Here is a 20,278-nt window from a genome sequence, read left to right as displayed (position 1 = left end):
TTTTAGCTCTTTCCACCTTTTTCTCTAATACAAACAATGTACAAAAAATATTTGATTTAATATATTTTTATTAACTTTGTCATTCCATTAGTAACACATCGAAATATTGGTCTAAGACCCCAAGATAATATATATGTTCCGGGTCGAGGTGAAATTCTAAGTCGATCTAGGTATGTTTCGCTAACTTTCGAACGAGAGCTATCGACTTGAAACTTGGCACAACTAGTTATTATTGATGTAGGTCGGATGGCATTGCAAATGGGACATATCGGACCACGTTTACGTATAACCCCCATATAAACCCCAGATTTGGCTTGCGGGGCCTCTTAGAGAGATAAATTTCATCCGATACCGTCGAAATTTGGTACGTGATGTTAGTATATGGCCCCAATCCATGATGGATGGTACATAAGATTCGACCTGGCCAAACTTAAGGCCGCATATTCTTGTTTTACATTTGAAACTAAAATCAAATTTTAAATTGGAAATATTTTGGTGATATATTTTCTGGTGGCTAACTACTAACATAGTCAGTTCTTTTGGTACAGCCACACTCTATTCTTTGTAAAAACAATAAAATCTTGTCACACCAAAATTACGTGCTTTTTCTGTGGTATTGCTTACTTGATTGGCTACTAGACTCTAGTTACTACTCACTGAATGGATATTTTTTTCTAATATTTTGCAGAATAAAATGATAAAGAATTGCAGGAAATTCATTGATATAAATTAAAAACAATTTGTTTTTCGATATAACTTTTCAAAATCTCATGGGATGAGGGGTTTGATATCATATCCAAAATGAAAATTGCCACCATCAACTCCCTGAAATCATTAATATTTGAAATGTAGTGACATCACCGGAAGCCATTTATGTTGATAGGCCCATAAAAGCAGAAAATTTTAGGGGGATGGGGGTTCCATTCCATTGTGATAAAACGACCAAAATACTATCATCATTAGCACAGCATTCGTAGTGGTAGTTTTGTTTGAAACAATTCCATTGTCCTTACTTCTCTGGACCACAGGTGTGATGTTGACAGAGCGAATACCACACCAAATCATAATTCATGGTTTTTTAGTCATTTGTCTTTTTTTCATTTGTGGTTCTATTCTCCAAGTTTACTTTTCGGCTATTTGTTGTATTATTTACTTTAAGTATAGAATCGAGAATATCTAGTGACAGGAAGCCAGGAGGCATTCACTGGCAACTAATGGAAATTAAACATTGGGGAAATCAAGCAAATGATTTTGAAAATTGCACCAACGATTTTTGTGGCATAGTCAAAAGAGGGAGAAGGGGAGAGGGAAGCAAATAAACCAAACTGTTATAACGCTTATTACGGAGCATTAGTTTTCCCAGATAAGAATGAAAGGAAAGCACTGAAACCACCACCAAGAAAAATCGTTAAGCCTTGAAATATGAAAATCTTTATCATTAAAATCTACATTTATATTTATGGGCCAATTTAAAGTGGTATTGAGAAAAACAGTAAAATGGTTACGAAAATATGACCTCTGAGATTTATTCTATTGTGGTATGAAGCGCGGAAGGCCAACGAAACATTACACCACGAAATTGTTATGGGGGAGTAAATCGCAATATGTACTTTGAAGTTGAGAAAATTTGATTTTTAATTTCGAAGTTGCAAATTATCGATTTTTATCATATAAATAGAAAACAATTGTACAGGGTCTGAAGTTTTTCAGGACCAGTTCTCTACATAAATATATATCCCGCGAGAAATATTCCTACAAACAACAGAACATAAGGATCACTCTTAAAGAATTTTGTTACAGACAAAATTTTTGGATCAATTTTGGACATATTCTAAAATCTCACAAATTAATTTTACTTTTGCTTAAACTAAATATTTTTGGGAAGCTTTCGAAAATAAAAACCACTTGCATTTAAAGTACTCCTGAGGATCTTTCATTGGTACCAAATGTAGAGTAGGTTTGGTGTTGCACAGTGGACCAATGTGCACATTATTTTAAATTCTGTAAATGTAATTTTCTTTTTAAGAAAAATCCATATTTCTGTGATGCTTTCGAATATGGCAACCACTTGGGTTTTAAGTACTCTTTAAGGCGTTTCTTCTGATACCAAATATAGAGCAGGTATTGCACAGTGGGCTCATTTGAATTTAATTTCAAATTGTGGCGATTAAATTAAAAAAACAAGTATATACGGCCGTAAGTTCGGCCAGGCCGAATCTTAAATACCCATCACCATGAATCAAATATTAGGGTTTCTTTTGAAATTTCAGGGGGGTTTGAGGACAAATCAAGCAGAGCAGTTCAACCAATACACTTCCCGGAGATAAATTTAAAGATTTTACCTATGAAGACTATATAAGATTCTGTATTTGTAAGAACCATTTTTGTTTTAGAGGAATTATTAACATCTCTTGTAAGTGTGCAAGAAAATTATAAAATAACGTCTTGATTTGAAATCTTAAATCTGTAGATTTTCACCCGAGAAGTAAAATCCGGAAATTTTACATTAAGTTTCAAGTAATTTTCATGATCGGTGCGCCTTCTATACCATCAAGAAGTGAAATTTTAGGCAAATCGGATAAAAACTACGGTTTAATCGGGAGTTAAATCGGGAAATCGTTCTTATGGGGGCTATACTAAAACACTCACCATTTTCGGCGTATCTCTTTATGATCCAAAAATAATTCTAGATTTCGAATTTCATACAAATTGGATAAAAACTGCGGTTTTTATAATCCCAAGAAATAAAATCGGGAGATCGGTTTATATGGGGACCATACCAAAACATTGACCGATGCTCACCATTTTGGCACACCTCTTTATGGTTCTAAAATACCTCTAGATTTCCAATTTCTGGTAAATTGAATAAAAACTGCGGATTCTAGAAGTCCAAGAAGTAAAATCGGGAGATCGGTTTATATGGGGGCTATACCAAAACATGGACCGATACTCACCATTTTCGGCACACCACTTTATGGTCATAAAATACCTCCAGATTTCAAATTTCAAGCAAATTGGATAAAAACTACGATTTCTATAAGCACAAGACCCCAAATCGGGAGGTCGGTTTATATGGGAAATATATCAAAACCTGGACCGATATAGCCCATCTTCGAACTTGACCTGCCTGCAGACAAAAGACGAGCTTGTGCAAAATTTCAGCATGATTGCTTCATTATTGAAGACTGTAGCGTGATTACAACAGACAGACAGACATACAGCCAGACAGACAGACAGACGAACATGGTTATATCGTCTTAGAATTTCTCCCTGATCAAGAATATATATACTTTATATAGTCGGAAATCGAAATGACAAACTTATTATACCCCCGTCACCATTCTATGGTGGTGGGTATAATGACATTTCTGGAATGCTTTTGAAAATAAAAACTACTTGCATTTATAGTAGCTTTCATCTGATACCAAAAACTGCAGAGCAGGTATTGTACAGTGGGAACGGGTGCCCTATATTTGTAAATTCGCGCAAACTAATTTTATTTTTGATTAAAATCGATATTTCTGGGATGCTTTTTAAAATAAAAACCACTAGTACTCTTCAAGAGTTTTCATTTGATACCAAAAAATTTTACAGCATGTTTTGCACGGTGAGCGCAGTTTAACTTTATTTCATATTGGGCTAGCTAACTTTTAAAATATAGCAGCAAAACTAACATTTATGGGGTGCTTTGGAGATTGAAAGCTACTTTCGTTTGTAGTACTCTTCAATATCTTTCGTTTAATACCAAAATATATTGCGTAGGTATAATGAAAAGTGTTGATTTTTTTATTAAATATTTGATCTCCCCAAATTGTAATTAACCCATTAAGTGGGCAGGTAAAAACTATCTGTTTTGTGTCTCGGCTAGTTAAATTTACAATTTATCTGTACGCACATTAACAAACATACTTTACCTCTTTTGGTTAACCTTTGACGACAAATGGTACATATTTCTCCCATTTCGTTTTTCCGTTGTAAAATCACAGAACACATTTAGCTATGAAATTGTAAATTTGTGCATGGGAAAGTTATAAACTTGAAAAATCTGGAATTTTTTTCAACTAATTTTTTTTTTAAATTTCAAGTGTTGGTTGTCTGAGGTCTTGGTATGTGTTTGGTATAATGTGTATCAACTCATCCTCTATCGATAACGGTTTAAGTCCATTTCGGCTACATAGTTTTTCTAAAAAGGTACCGACACTAATGGGACATATGTGTCCCATTCATCGTCTACACCGAAAGAAAAAATACTTTCCTCCGGAACGAAATTTTAGACAAACGAAATTCACTTTTCGTATAAAGTATTTTCATTTAAATCAAATTAATCCGAATTTATGATAAGCGATTCAACGATTGTCTCTAAAATTTTTAATTTACATTTAAAGACAATTTTTTAGCGACAACAGAAAACTTTAATTGTCCAAAATTTCGTTCCTCAGAAAAGAAAACTCTTCTTTCAGTGTAGGTTATGAAAAATGATCAACCAACACAATATGGGGATTGTATGGAGACTCATTACTATTATTAATCCTAAAAACTTCTAAACTCTTCTTGGCTTATAGGAAAAATAACAACTTTTTTAAGAATAAATTTTGGATTGAGAGCAAGCTTACACAAAGTGGTCAAAACCATGCACGCATGGTCATGAATAATTGCTAAGTCACGTACTTTTTGTGTTGGTTGTAGAATATAAATTCGCAAGAAAAACTTATTTTTATCGAGCGGTTAATTCTTCGTCGTTAAAGGGCTAAGCCACTCTTGTAGTCTAGTCAACACATGGGTTTTAAGCTAAAAAAAACAATAACAAGTATATACGGCCGTAAGTTCGGCCAGGCCGAAGCTTATGTACCCTCCATCATGGATTGCGTAGAAACTTCTTCTAACCACTGCCGTCCACAATCGAATTACTTAAGTTGCGTTAACGCTTGCCGATGGCAAGGTATCTTAAAACCTCCTAACACCATCTTCTAAATTGTATGTAAGTCCATACGTGGTATATATTAAATCAAAAAAGATCGATCCAATACGTATATAATTCAGTTTGACAAAGTAGACATAAAATTTTGACAACATTTTCTACAGAAATAAAATTTTAACAAAATTTTCTATAGAAATAAAATTTTCACAAAATTTTCTATAGAAATAAAAATTTTGACAAAATTTTCTATAGAAAGAAAATTTTGACAAAAATTTCTACAGAAATAAAATTTTAACAAAATTTTCTATAGAAATAAACTTTTGACAAAATTTTCTATAGAAATAAATTTTGACAAAATTTAAATAATAATAAAAATCTTGGTAGATTATTTTTGGCTCGAGTGGCAACCATGATTATGAACCGAATAAAATTTGAACAAAATTTTCTATAGAAATAAAATTTTGACACAATTTTCTATAGAAATAAAATTTTGACACAATTTTCTATAGAAATAAAATTTTGAAAAAATTTTCTATAGAAATAAAATTTTGACAATGTTGAAAATTTTATTATGAACCGAATAAAATTTTAACAAAATTTTCTCTAGAAATAAAATTTTGACAAAATTTTCTCTAGAAATAAAATTTTGACAAAATTTTCTATAGAAATAAAATTTTGACAAAATTTTCTATAGAAATAAAATTTTGGTAGATTATTTTTGGCTCTAGTGGCAACCATGATTATGAACAGATATGGACCAATTTTTGAGTGATTGGACCAATTTTGGTATGGTTGTTAGCGACCATATACTAACACCACGTTCCTAATTTGAACCGGATCGGATGAATTTTGCTCCTCCAAGAGGCTCCGGAGGTCAAATCTGGAGAACGTTTTATATGGGGGCTATATATAATTATGGACCGATATGGACCAATTCTGGCACGGTTGTTAAAAATCATATACTAACACCATGTTCCAAATTACAACCGGATTGGATGAAATTTGCTTCTCTTGGAGACCGGAATTATGGACCGATATGGACCAATTCTGGCACGGTTGTTAAAAATCATATACTAACACCATGTTCCAAATTACAACCGGATTGGATGAAATTTGCTTCTCTTGGAGACTTCGCAAGCCAAATCTGGGGATCGGTTTATATGGGGGCTATATATAATTATGAACCGATGTGGACCAATTTTTGCATGGTTGTTAGAGACCATATACCAATACCATGTACCAAATTTCAGGCGGATCGAATGAAATTTGCTTCTCTTTGAGGCTCCGCAACCCAAATCTGGGGATCGATTTATATAGGCGCTATATATAATTATGGACCGATGTGGACCAATTTTTGCACGGTTGTTAGAGACCATATACCAATACCATGTACCAAATTTCAGCTGGATCGGATGCTGACTTCGCAAGCCAAATCTGGGGATCGGTTTATATGGGGGCTATATATAATTATGAACCGATGTGGACCAATTTTGCATGGTTGTTAGAGACCATATACCAATACCATGTACCAAATTTCAGCCGGATCGGATGCAATTTGCTTTTCTTTAAGGCTTCGCAAGCCAAATCTGGAGATCGGTTTATATGGGGTCTATATATAATTATGGACCGATGTGGACCAATTTTTGCATGGTTGTTAGAGACTATATACCAACATCATGTACCAAATTTCAGCCGGATCGGATGAAATTTGCTTCTCTTTGAGGCTCCGCAAGCCAAATCTGGGGATCGGCTTATATGGGGGCTATATATAATTATGGACCTATGTGAAACAATTTTTGCATGGTTGTTAGGGACCATATACCAACATCATGTACCAAATTTCAGCCGGATCGGAAGAAATTTGCTTCTCTTTGAGGCTCCGCAAGCCAAATCTGGGGACCGGTTTATATGGGGGCTATATATAATTATGGACCGATGTGGACCAATTTTTGCATGGTTATTAGAGACCATATACCAACACCATATACCAAATTTCAGCCGGATCGGATGAAATTTGCTTCTCTTTTAGGCTCCGCAAGCCAAATCTGGGGATCGGTTTATATGGGGGCTATATATAATTAAGGACTGATATGGACCAATTTTCGCATGGTTGTTAGAGACCATATACCAACACCATATACCAAATGTCAGCCGGATCGGATGAAATATGCTTCTGTTAGAGGTTCCACAAGCCAATTCTGAGGGTCCCTTTATATGGGGGCTATATGTAAAAGTGGACCGATATGGCCCATTTTCAATACCATCCGACCTACATCAATAACAACTACTTGTGCCAAGTTTCCAGTCGATAGCTTGTTTCGTTCGGAAGTTAGCGTGATTTCAACAGACGGACGGACATGCTTAGATCGACTCAGAATTTCACCACGACCCAGAATATATATACTTTATGGGGTCTTAGAGCAATATTTCGATGTGTTACAAACGGAATGACAAAGTTAATATACCCCCATCCTATGTTGGAGGGTATAAAAATTGTTTAAAGAAGTTTTGGACCTAATATGAATGATTATGCCACCAACATTTTGGGATACGAAATTTATACAATAAAAAAGAAAAAAATTCTTTCAAATATAGAAAATTGAGGCCAAAATATGAATCAATACAATAATCAAAATATTGATAAAAATTGAAGTTAAGGAAAAATTTGGGTTTTTAGTTTCTTTAAATTTTTTCATTCAAGTGAACTTTCAAGGATCACAGATTGGGGATCCACACTACTTTTTATACCCACCACCATAGAATGGTGACGGTGGTATATGTTTGGCGTTCCGTTTGTAACACTTTGAAATATCCATTTCCGACTATATAAAGTATATATTTTCTTGATCAGGAAGAAATTCTAAGACGTCTGTCCGTCTCTCTGTCTGTTGTAATCACGCAATCGTCTTTTGTCCGCACGCAGGTCAAATTCGAAGATGGGCTACATCGGTCCAGGTTTTGATATAGCTCCCATATAAACCGATCGCCCGATTTGTGGTCTTAGTCTTATAGAAACCGTAGTTTTTATCCAATTTGCCTGAAATTTGAAATCTAGAGGTATTCTAGGACTTTAAGAAGACGTGCCGAAAATGGCGATTATCGGGCCCTGTTTTGATATGGCCCCTATATAGACCGATCTCCCGATTTTATTTCTGGGCTTCTAGAATCCGTAGCTTTTATCTAATTTGACTGAAATTGGAAACCTAGAAGAATTGTAGGACCATATAGAGGTGTGCCGAAAATGGTGATTATCGGACCATGTTTTGATATGGCCCCCATATAGACTGACCTCCCGATTTTACTTCTTGGGCTTCTAGAATCCGTAGTTTTTATCCAAGTTGCATGAAACTGGAAATCTAGAGGTATTCTAGGGCCATAAAGAGGTGTGCCGAATATATTGTGTATCGGTACATTTTTTTATGTAGCCCACTTATAAGCCGGCCCTCCGATTTGGGGTCTAGTTTCTAGAACTACAATTAGAATTTCTGAATATTGTGTGTATCCCTCCATGTTTTTGACATAGCCCCCATTAGACCGATCCCCCGATTTAACTACTACGGTTTCTAGAAATTGTAGTTTTTATCCGATTTGCAAAAAATTGAAAATATACTGACATTTTAGACCAACAAAACAGTGTATATGATTTAGTTTTTATCGGTCCGGTATTTGGTAAGGGGTCCATATGGACCGATTTCAGATCTTGAGGGTACGGAAGGTGCACTGATCATGAAAATTACTTGAAACTGAATGTAAAATTTCCAGATGTTACTTCTCGTAATCATTTAAATAGTTGGGGTCAAAATCTACAGATTTAAGATTTGAAGGCCTTAATTCATCATTTTCTCGCACATTTACATGAGATGTTAATGATTCCTTTAAAACTCAAACAGAAAATGGTTCTTATAAATCCAGAATTTGATCTAGTCTTCATAAGTAAAATCTTTACATTTATCTTCGGGAAGCGTACTGGTTGAACTGATCTGCTTGGGAAAATATCTGTCATCAAACACCCCTGAAATTTTCAAAGGAAACTATTATATTTGATTCATGGTGGTGGGTATTTAAGATGCGGCCCGGCCGAACTTACTACTGTATATACTTGTTTGATGCTTTTTTTTTGCTGGGATATGACATAGCCCATCATGGATTTAAACGACTTCTAAATTTTAAATTTGATCCAAGTCTTTGTCCTGAAAAATTCAAATTAGTAATCGCAATATAAATTAGTAATCGGAATATGAACCGATACAAACTTCCGGATCCTGATTTGGATCATTTTCAATGAAGTTTACATGGGCTTGTCATAGGATGGAAGTACTGGCCCTAATCGTCGTGTTTAGCAACCGACCTTCTTCAAATTTTATACATCTGAATATCTTGTGAATTTCGTAAAGCTTGCAAATTATCGTTTGAGATATAGCTCCCATCTATATATATCGGCCAATTTAGACTGATATGTCCACAGAGACCATAGTTCTACTCCGAAATCAAATCTTGGGATTGGTTTATATGGGAGCTATGTAATATCCAACTTTTGAATGGATATTAGAGACCATACTCTAATACCAATTACAAAATTTCAAACTAAAAGGATGAAAGGCTCAAGAAATCGGTTTATATGGGGGCTACTCACAAAGGAAATTTCATTAAAATTGAGCCAACGAAAATTTTTCATTGATATAACGAAACCTTTTTATTAATACATGAACATATTCGTTAATAGTACGAATGTAACGTTGATTTATAGAAAATTCGTTATAATAACGAAAAATTTCGTTGTATTAAAGACTTTGTTTCATTGGCTCACTTTTAATGAAACATGTCGTTAATATAACGAAACTTTTTCTATTAGTGTATATAACCCTGCAAAAAAATTTGGAAGTTCTTCCAAAGGCACAACTTTAAAAGCACTTCCAGAAGATGAACTCCAAATGATGTTATTTATTTTGAACTACTAAAGAAGTTCTTTTAATTCGATTTTTTATAACTTGGGTTTTCCATACTTTTAATGGGTAATTTAAATTTTTTTTGTTTGTTTCAAATAGGTTAAGAATAGAGAAAGAATTCATAAATCGAAAAAAATGCTAAATCCAATCTGAAAAAAAATTGTGAATTTTTGAAAATATTTGAGGTCAAATGTTTCCGACAAGCGTTAGAATCCATTAAAAATTATAAAAAATTCTAAAAATTATTTATTTGACACAATATCACAGAATTTTTTAATTTACAGCCAAAACATTGAATTCGGATCACACCTAAAGAAGTGATCAAATTCAGTGTAACGGCTGTTGAAATGGAGGACTTCCGTCCTATGACAAGCCCATGTTAAATTCATCGCTTCTGCGTCAATTTTGCACCACTTCCGGATCCAAAAAGAACAATTTCATTACTTTTTGGCGACGCTTTTTTGGCCGGGCTTGTTTATTTTTTATAAAAATGGAAAATCGTAAATAGGTTTTCAAATTCTGGGGGGGGGGCTAAAATTTTTCTGGGGGGTCTAAGCCCCCTCCCCAGAGGCCTTCCTACGCTTTTGGTATTAGAAGTTTAGGAAAATTAGTGTCATTTTTACAACTTTTCGACTAAGCAGTGGTGATTTTGCAAGGAAAATGTTGGTATTGTGACCATTTTTGTCGAAATCAGAGCAACATATATATGGGAGCTATATCTAAATCTGAACCGATTTCAACGAAATTTGGCACGCACAGCAAAAATGCTAATTCTACTCCCTGTGCAAAAGTTCAACTAAATCGGAGTTAAAAATTGGCCTCTGTGGTCATATGAGTGTAAATCGGGCGAAAGCTATATATGGGAGCTATATCTAAAGCTGAACCGATTTCAACCACATTTGGCACGCATAGCAACAATGCTAATTCTACTCCCTGTGCAAAATTTCAACTAAATCGGAGTTAAAACTTGGTCTCTGTGGTCATATGAGTATAAATCGGGCGAAAGATATATATGGGAGATATATTTAAATCTGAACCGATTTCCACCAAATTTGGCACACATAGCTACAATGCTAATTCTACTCCCTGTGCTAAATTTCAACCAAATTGGGGTAAAACTCTGGCTCCTGGGACCGTATTAATCCATATCGGGCGAAAGCTATATATGGGAGCTATATCTAAATCTGAACCGATTTCAATAAAATTTGGCACACTTGACTATAGTATTAATTGTTCTTTTGCAAAATTTTAAGCAAATTAGGTTTAAGCTCTGGCTTCTGGGGCCATATAAGTCCATATCGGGCCAAATATATATATGGGAGCTATAACTAAATCTGAACCGATTTCTTCCAAAATCAATAGGGATCTATTCTGAGCCAAAACACATACCAAAATTTGAAGTTGATTGGAATAAAACTGCGACCTAGACTTTGATTACAAAAATGTGTTCACGGACAGACGGACATGGCTATATCGACTCAGGAGCCCACCCTGAGCATTTTTGCCAAAGACACCATGTGTCTATCTCGTCTCCTTCTGGGTGTTGCAAACATATGCACTAACTTATAATACCCTGTTCCACATTGTGGAGCAGGGTATAAATATGGATCAATTTCTGGATGGTCGTTAGATGCTATATATACATCACGTAGCAAATTTCAACCGTATCGGATGAAATTAGCACCCCCCAAAAGGCGCAGTTATTAACATCTGGGAATGGGTTTATATAGGCGATATATATAAAACTATGGACCGATATAGACCAATTTTTGTATGATTGTAAGGTCATACTCTAACACCTCGTACCAAATATCAACCGGATCGGATGACATTTGCTCCTCCAATAGGCTCTGCAATCCAAATCTGGGGATCGGTTTGTATGGTTATTAGAAACCATATACTAACACTTTCAACCGGTTCGAATGAAAATTTCTCCTCCTACATTTAATAAATAATTGACCTGATATTAAAGACTATGCCACCTAAATTTTAGGTCATGCAATTTACGTAATATTAAGGACAAATTTAATAAAGAGTTTATTATCTTTGATTTAGAAATTTCTTTCTTTAAGTTTAGGACACGAAATTGTATACATAGGACATATAAATTTCAAGTAACGCTCTTCTGTCAAAGTCTCATGTCTCTGAAATTAGGCAAATTTTCCTTAAATCAAAGTAACACATATTTGTTTTAAAATAGTTGCCTCTAAACTAACTGATATAATGAATCGTTGAATTAAAAATTTAAAAAAAACATCAAATATAGGCTAATACTTACGGATTATATTACGGATATTGCATTTTTGGTTTTTTGGTTTAAAGTTTAATTTTATGTAATATATGTTATAATTTTGATTATTAAATTGAAATTTATTTGTACATGAATAAAATGAAAATTCTATAGATCAGGAGAGCCTAGATTAAAAGACAACTAACAGCCTAAACATTGTCTTTATTTTAATGATGTCGTAGTTTTGGCTCAGAATCAATATCAAAACCATTAAGGGAAGGTAAAAATCTTTGATACAAGTATGTTTTTTTTTTAGTGTAGAGGATCCGCAAACTAGGTCTGGGAGTAGGTTTATATGAGGGTTTATACCTAACAGAGGCCCTATAAGTCCCATTTGCAATACCTTCTGACTTACATCAATAACTACTAGAGCCAAGTTTGAAGTCGATAGCTTCCCAGGAAAAAAAATTGGAAGTTGTTCCACAAACATTTCTTTTAAAGCCTATCCCAGAATCCCCCATCGAGTTTTTTCAACTTCCGATGCAGTCCTTTTGGACAAGTCCACAAACATTTATTCTAAAGCGCATCGTGGGATCCCCCAATAATTTTTTTCCACTTCCGATGCAGTCCTTTTGGACAAGTGCACAAACATTTCTTCTAAAGCGCATCTTTGGATCCCCCAATGATTTTTTTCTACTTCCGATGCAGTCCTTGTGGACAAGTATTAGAAAGAACACTATCAGGCTATTTTAAGTGCAAATTTTATATAATTAAATTTTACAAAAAAATAGAAAACTAATAAAAAACTAAAAAAAATAGAAATTAATAAAAAAAAGTAAAAAAAATAATAAAAAAAATCATCCCCGCTGGGATTTGAACCTGTGCCGTTTGACTTTTTCGCTTCCATGGAAGTTCTTTTGAGATGGTTTTGCAAATTACGAGAATTTTTAATTTTTTTTGTTGATTTTTAATGGAAAAAATATTTTTATATTAAAATATATGCCGAAAATAAAAAAATAAAAACGATGCATGACATAAAAAAATAATTTTTTAGAAAAATATTTGATAAAAAAATTGCCGCTGGTGAGATTTGAACCTGGGTTTCTTATTTTTTCGTTGATACTAATAAAGAACATCTCGAGAAGCAATTAGAATGTTATTCCTTGGTGTCGTATTACGATCATATCACAAATATTTGAATTGACCTTTCGACGCTTTATGTTCTATGGCGTTTATGGCTGAGTGTGCTAAGGCGTTCTGTTATGGTGCCAGCAAACCCAGGTTCAACCCCTGGTCGGAGCGAAAAAGTTTTTCAAATTGTAAAAATTAGATAATAGGAAAATAATTGTGTAATAAAACGTATTGATGAAAAAAAAAAGTGAAATTGGTTAAAAAAAAAATTTTCGCTTTTTAAATTTCTTCATTCAAATTAACTTCCAGGGCACAACTTCTAAAGCAATGCAAAGGATCCAAAAAGGGAGTACTTCCGTCCTATGACAAGCCCATGTAAAATTCATTGGAGATGATCCAAGTTTGCACTACTTCCGGATCACAGATTGGGGATCCAAACTATTTTTTTGGAAGCTCTTTTTTTGCTGGGTTGTTTCGTGTGGAAGTTAGCGTGATTTCAACAGATGGACGGACGGATATCCCTAGATCGAGTCAGAATTTTTTGAGTGTATGAATATAGTTACTTCATATGGTTGGGGAGACCAGCATTTCATTGAGATACAACTTTTTGTTTTGTACAATTTTTTATTGAACAGAAATACGGACGAACGGATATACTTACATCGAGTTTTATGCTGACTCGTTTAGCATACAACGCCACAACTCTAATTCTCTTCCTTCCATATATAGGCCTTAAATATTCATTTTCATATCGAATTAGAAATAAATACTCCAATGAATTCCCATCCAAAGCATTTTCCATATGTTTGACATTGATAATAACGACATGAGCCTTTCCTCGCCGTCTATAAATTTCTAAAGATACATATACGATAAAATCAAATGACTTCTATTTGAGTTTTAGTGAGATAAATCGCACTTCATGGTATACGGACGGCCACCTCCTCATCCTCATTACGCTCTTCGGCTCATTCCACCATTCAGAAAAGCACCGAAGAAAAACAGTAGCAAACATGAAAACAAGACAATCAGTGTAAATAATAAAGGTAACATTAGTGAAGTGAAAGAAAAATCACATCTGGGAACAACAACTGAATGGGAGACAATTATGGTGACATAAACGTACGACACATCGTACGTGTGCCTCTGAACTCCAAATGGTTATCGCTGGATTTAAACATGGTCGAGAGCATATGTGAGTGAAAACCGACATAGTTGAACGAAGGAGGCCAGGAGGCAACTCATGTTTTTGTTGGTGATAATAACAATGATGATAATGATTTTGTTTCTCTCATTTCATACCAATTCAAAAGATTAACGTTTATGGTTAAGCAATTTTGTTTAAATTTTAATTTAAGTTTCGTGCTGATCATTTCTCATGGGTGCGGCACAAAAACACCGATTAAGAGCTATGAACAATATTTTCCCCGTACACAGAAAAAAACCAGTAAGGAAAGTCTAAAGTCGGGCGGGGCCGACTATATTATACCCTGCACCACTTTGTAGATCTAAATTTTCGATACCATATCACATCCGTCTACAAAATCTATAGACTCAAAATTTAAGTTGGCTAATGCACTAGGGTGGAACACAATGTTAGTAAAAAAATATGGGAAACGTTTAAATCTGAAGCAATTTTAAGGAAACTTCGAAAAAGATTATTTATGATTTATCGCTCGATATACATGTATTAGAAGTTTAGGAAAATTAGAGTCATTTTTACAACTTTTCGACTAAGCAGTGGCGATTTTACAAGGAAAATGTTGGTATTTTGACCATTTTTGTCGAAATCAGAAAAACATATATATGGGAGCTATATCTAAATCTGAACCGATTTCAACCAAATTTGGCACGCATAGCTACAATGCTAATTCTACTCCCTGTGCAAAATTTCAACTAAATCGGAGTTAAAAATTGGCCTCTGTGGTCATATGTGTGTAAATCGGGCGAAAGCTTTATATGGGAGATATATCCAAATCTGAACCGATTTCAAGCAAATTTGGCGCGCATAGTTACAACGCTAATTCTACTCCCTATGCAAAATTTCAACTAAATCGGAGCAAAAAATTGGCCTCTGTGGGCAAATGAGTGTAAATCGGTCGAAAGCTATATATGGGAGCTATATCTAAATCTAAACCGATTTTGCTGATATTTTGCAAGTTTTTCGAAACTCATAAAATATTCGGATGTACGGAATTTGAGGAAGATCGGTTGATATACACGCCAATTATGACCAGATCGGTGAAAAATATATATGGCAGCTATATCTAAATCTGAACCGATTTTTTCCAAAATCAATAGGGATCGTCTTTGAGCCGAAACAGGACCTTATACCAAATTTTAGGACAATCGGACTAAAACTGCGAGCTGTACTTTGCACACAAAAATACTTCAATCAACAGACAGACACACTGTTAGAAAAATATGTTTTTAATATGTTCCGATATAAACAAAATGTGTTTCGGGCACAATTTTTAAACACAATATATTTAAGTGCAAACATGTAATGTTCCTAAACTAACACAAAATGTTTGGGACACATATGTTAATATGTTAGAATATATTATGTTTGGGGCATGAATGTTTCATAAAAATAATATGTGTGAATGTAAACATATATAAATTTACAAATTTCGAGTAAACATATATATGTTGTGATACTTTATTCAAAGAGCGCCAGAGAGAGAGAGAGAGTTAGTATAGAGAAATAAATAGAGATGGAAACCGGGATGGTTGAATAAAAAGATATCAACATAACACAGCGATAGAATGAAATGAGAGCAATTTCTGTGAAACCGCTTGTATGTTGGTTCGGAAAACTGTTTCATGATAAGGCCATAAATTTTATATGCTTAAGTCTAATTACTATTTAATTTGAATATTAGAATGAGTATTCAGAATAAAGAGAATATACATTCGGAACCAAGAGAATAGACATTTGAAAGAAAAAACAGCATATTTGTATTACAGAAAAAGATGCGAAGAACTCAAAAATTTCGTGGTAGTGAAAATTATGTGAGGGAATGAGCACAATCTTCTTTGGGGAATTCTTCCAAACATATACTATTTTTGGACTCAAAATGCTTCCAAACATATAATACGCTCAGATAAAACAAACATATTAATGTTTCTGCAGTATCCAATAATATATGTGTTTCCTGCAAAATATGTTTGGAACATATGTTAGAGAAGCGATTTTTTTTGAGGGTGCAGACAGACAGACAGACGGACATCGCTAAATCGACTCAGAACTTAATTCTAAGCCGATCCGTATACTAAAAGGTTGGTCTATGATTACTCCTTCTTGGCGTTATACCCTGTACCACAGTAGTGGTGAAGGGTATAAAAACCTCTTGTTAAATATTGATAGAAATATTTATCAAAAAAAAAAATTTTAATTTGTTATATTTTTGCATTGATAATTTGAATTTCTTTTTAGATTTTGTGTTTGATAAAATAAGTTGGGATATCAATGGCGAAATGTTCTAGTATTTTATCCACAATACTCGTACAACTCTGAAAAAAGAGTTTATCACAGGAAAATTGAATAATATGTCATTTGGATCTTCGTTTTAATTTTTTTTTTATAAAATAAAATTATTTTTTCGTTCTGCGTAATTTGAACATGTGAATATGTGTGTTTGTCGGCAATTAAATTCACTCAGAAAAAAAAACACTTTACTATTGTAGGCCACCACCACCATAGAATGGCGATGGGGGTATAATGAGTTTGTCATCCCGTTTGTATTACATCGAAATATCGATTTCCGACTATATAACGTATATATTTCTTCATCAGGGAGAATTTCTAAAACGATATAACCACTTCTGTCTGTCCGTCCATATGTCTGTTGTAATCACGCTAAAACTTTCAATAATAACTCTATTGTCCTGCAATCTGGCACAGATTTGTTGTTTGTTTGAAGACGGGTTAAGTTCGAAGATGGGTTATAACGGTCCAAGTTTTGATATAGCCCCCATATAAACCCACCCCCCGATTTTGTATCTTGGCCTTCTAGAAACCGTATTTTCGATACGATTTGCCTGAAATTGTAAATCTAGAAGTATTTTAGGACCACAAATAGCTGTGCCGAAAATGGTGCCTATCGATCCATGGTTTGGTATAGCCCCCCATATAGACCGATCTCCCGTTTATACTTCTTGGGTTTATAGTAACTGTATTTTCAATCCGATTTGCCTGAAATTTGAAATCGAGAGCTACACTGAAAAAACGTATGCCCTGTTCCAGAGATTTTGTCTTTACTTTAAAAAGTTTGGTATTGATTCCGAGCGAAAAAAGCGGAGAATACAAATAAAGATACTTTTAAGACACAATTCTCTTTTAAATTTGGGTTTTGTGTACTTGCTTCCAGGAAGCAAATTTTAATTTTTTGTTTTTTTTTCAGCTTTTTTTTCTTCATAAGCCATCAAAGTCCCATAAAACGATTTAACGACAACTTTATTTTCCAAATTTAGACTCGACTTCCAGTAAAAAGCGACTATGTTTTTTTTTCAGTGTAGTCATCATAGATAGAATCTTTAAATTTCTCTTCGGGAATCGTATTTGTTGATTCTGCTTGGGAGGATATCTGTCATCAAACCCCCCTTAAATTCTATATATTTTCAAGTAACCTGCTACGACTAAGAGTTTTCGGGGCAAACTTTTATATTTGATTCATGGTGTTGGATATTTAAGGTTCGGCCCTGTCGAACTTACTGCTGTATATATTTGTTTTGTTTATAATTTTAAAATTGTTTATTTAAAAAATTGATTATTTAGCAAATCTCATTCGTCCTCTCAAAGTATTCCTACACTTAAACTTTAAACCAAAGATGAAAAATAGTATAACATCACGTACCTAATTTCAATCGGTTTGGAATAAAATTTTTAAAATTTGCTCTTCCAAGAGCAAATTTTAAAACCAGGAAAATGTAATACCCTGGTGTGCATTTTAACTACAATTCACGAAATTGCACCTTCTCATAGAATAAAAGCTTAAATTAAGTGAAGCAAAAAATCATTGGCGCCTAACCATGGCCCTGTTAACCGCACTGTAGTTCATTCTTACTATTTTTGGGAATTGTACGAAAAATTTCTTTTGTCTTAGTTCATATTGATATACACTTATAGAAAAAATCATGCACGTCGTGATTATTTCAAAACGATTCGTTCATGAAAGTGAATCAACATACATGTGGTGTCTGACAACGATAAAATGACACCATGCATTGTCGAAATAACAACCAGCGTTCACGATCTGAAAACGTTATGGTTACGAATTTATAAACAAAATTAAAAACAAAGATTTCAGCTACCGTGATTCGAACCTGTGTTTTCTGCACCATACGCGTTAACAGTCGCCTTAGCACATTCCACCACCGAAGGAGTTGCCATAATAACGTCTAACCATTATTTTAAGACTTTTCATAGCCAAAGAAAAATGAATGCCGTTCATAAAATCGTGAACGCCCCACATAGGTATTTATTGAGTAATTAGGTGGCCAAAAGTGAAAATCTTAAATACGTAGTAGGCACAAAATATTGACGTCTACGTTTAGTAAACATTTCCGCGAATTACCCCCACCCTTTTTTCAACAACCATACGTCACTGCTTGTAGACGCAATTTGATCGTTGACTTGATACGTATTTCTATTTGGGTGCCCGAATTATATCACATTTCGCAATACGCATGTATGTTTATTTTAAGTTGTGTAGTGAAGTGAAAGTGATTCCCATAGCTCAAGTAAGCTTCTATTAAATAAATAATAGTTTAAACTATTATTTTTAACTTTCGTTATATTTTTCGGTAGTTGAACATACCCTCTTTTTCACATTACAAATTTAATTTTTTCAATTTCAAAAGCAAATTTGTTATGGATCAGGATTCTTCCGGATCATATTTTTTTGTTTATTAAATACGTTACACATTTAGCTTTTCTATAAAAAAAAAAAAAACAAAAGCCGCAGAATCCCGCAGACAGCAGTTCAAAGTATTTTGTTAAAAAAAAATTAAAAAAAAAAACGATTTTTTTGCTATGGAGATACCTAGTTCGTCGGGGGTGAATATAGTGACCCGTAAATGTCTGTTTGAGCAAATGCAACTTCAAAATTTACCAAGTATGGATGAGAAATTTGAGTTTTTAGAAAACCACTTGCTATTGTCTTGCGGAGACACTGTGAAAAGAAAAAAGAGCCTTACGCATAAATTTTCCTACATCAAACACGAATTTAAACAGAGATGGCTAAAAGCTCATAAAGTTGAAGAAGTTTTTATGAAAAACAACCAGAAGTGGACACAGAATAAATACAACAAAATTCAAAGAATATGCCTTCAACACCGCGCAAATGTATATGGAATTATACGACTGGCATCCCATGACTCCAACAATGCATAAATTACTATTACAGGGGCGACCATCATAGATAATGCACTGTTGCCAAACGGCCAATTGTCGGAGGAGGCTGCAGAAGCACGAAATATACATTTTCGGTCATACAGACAGAATTTTTCAAGAAAATTTTCAAGGGAAGAATGCAACCGTGATCTTTATCAAAGTTTGCTTCTTACTTCAGATCCACTAGTAAGTAGTGAAAGAAAAGAAAACTTCACACAAGATTTTTTCCAGTGAAGTTATAAAATTATTAGAACCTGCACCCCATACAATCAAGTATTGAGCACGAAGAAGTCGAGATAGAAACATCTTTCAATAAGAAAATTTAATGCATTTTTATTTATTTAAGATTTATGAGAATAAAATGTGTTTTTCTTATAAAATATGTTTTTCTTATTTATTTTTTAAAATAAATAGATAGCTTTTTAAAATACAGTCTTTCGAACGTCCAAAAATATTTTTGGCCGCCTAAATATTTCAAATCGACCACTGTGCGCCCGTGGACGAAATTGTGAACATTCCGTTTTGTTTTTTTGTGAACGTTTCCGTTTCACGACTATGGAACGTATTGTATGTACGGTCATTGAACTTTATACCTATGTTTAGTTCATAAAATGTTTGAAACGTACTTTAAAAAACGGAAAATTTCTTCGGGCTGT

At 34.0% G+C, this 20,278-nt stretch overlaps 1 protein-coding gene across 1 annotated transcript in view; it reads left to right on the top strand.

The window, feature by feature from the left end:
- Positions 1-16,714, top strand: part of LOC142231275 (lectin subunit alpha-like) — a 65,673-nt gene extending 48,959 nt beyond the window's left edge. Inside the window, exon 4 of the mRNA XM_075301890.1 lies at positions 16,665-16,714. Within this exon, the coding sequence (XP_075158005.1) occupies positions 16,665-16,714 (50 nt within the window). The remainder of the gene's footprint in view (positions 1-16,664) is intronic.
- Positions 16,715-20,278: the final 3,564 nt, after the last annotated feature.

This window comes from Haematobia irritans, chromosome 3 (genome assembly GCF_050003625.1).
Source record: "Haematobia irritans isolate KBUSLIRL chromosome 3, ASM5000362v1, whole genome shotgun sequence".
Taxonomy (NCBI): domain Eukaryota; kingdom Metazoa; phylum Arthropoda; class Insecta; order Diptera; family Muscidae; genus Haematobia; species Haematobia irritans.
The sequence above is the reverse complement of the archived record's forward strand: the minus strand, read 5'-3'. Positions and strand labels throughout refer to the sequence as shown.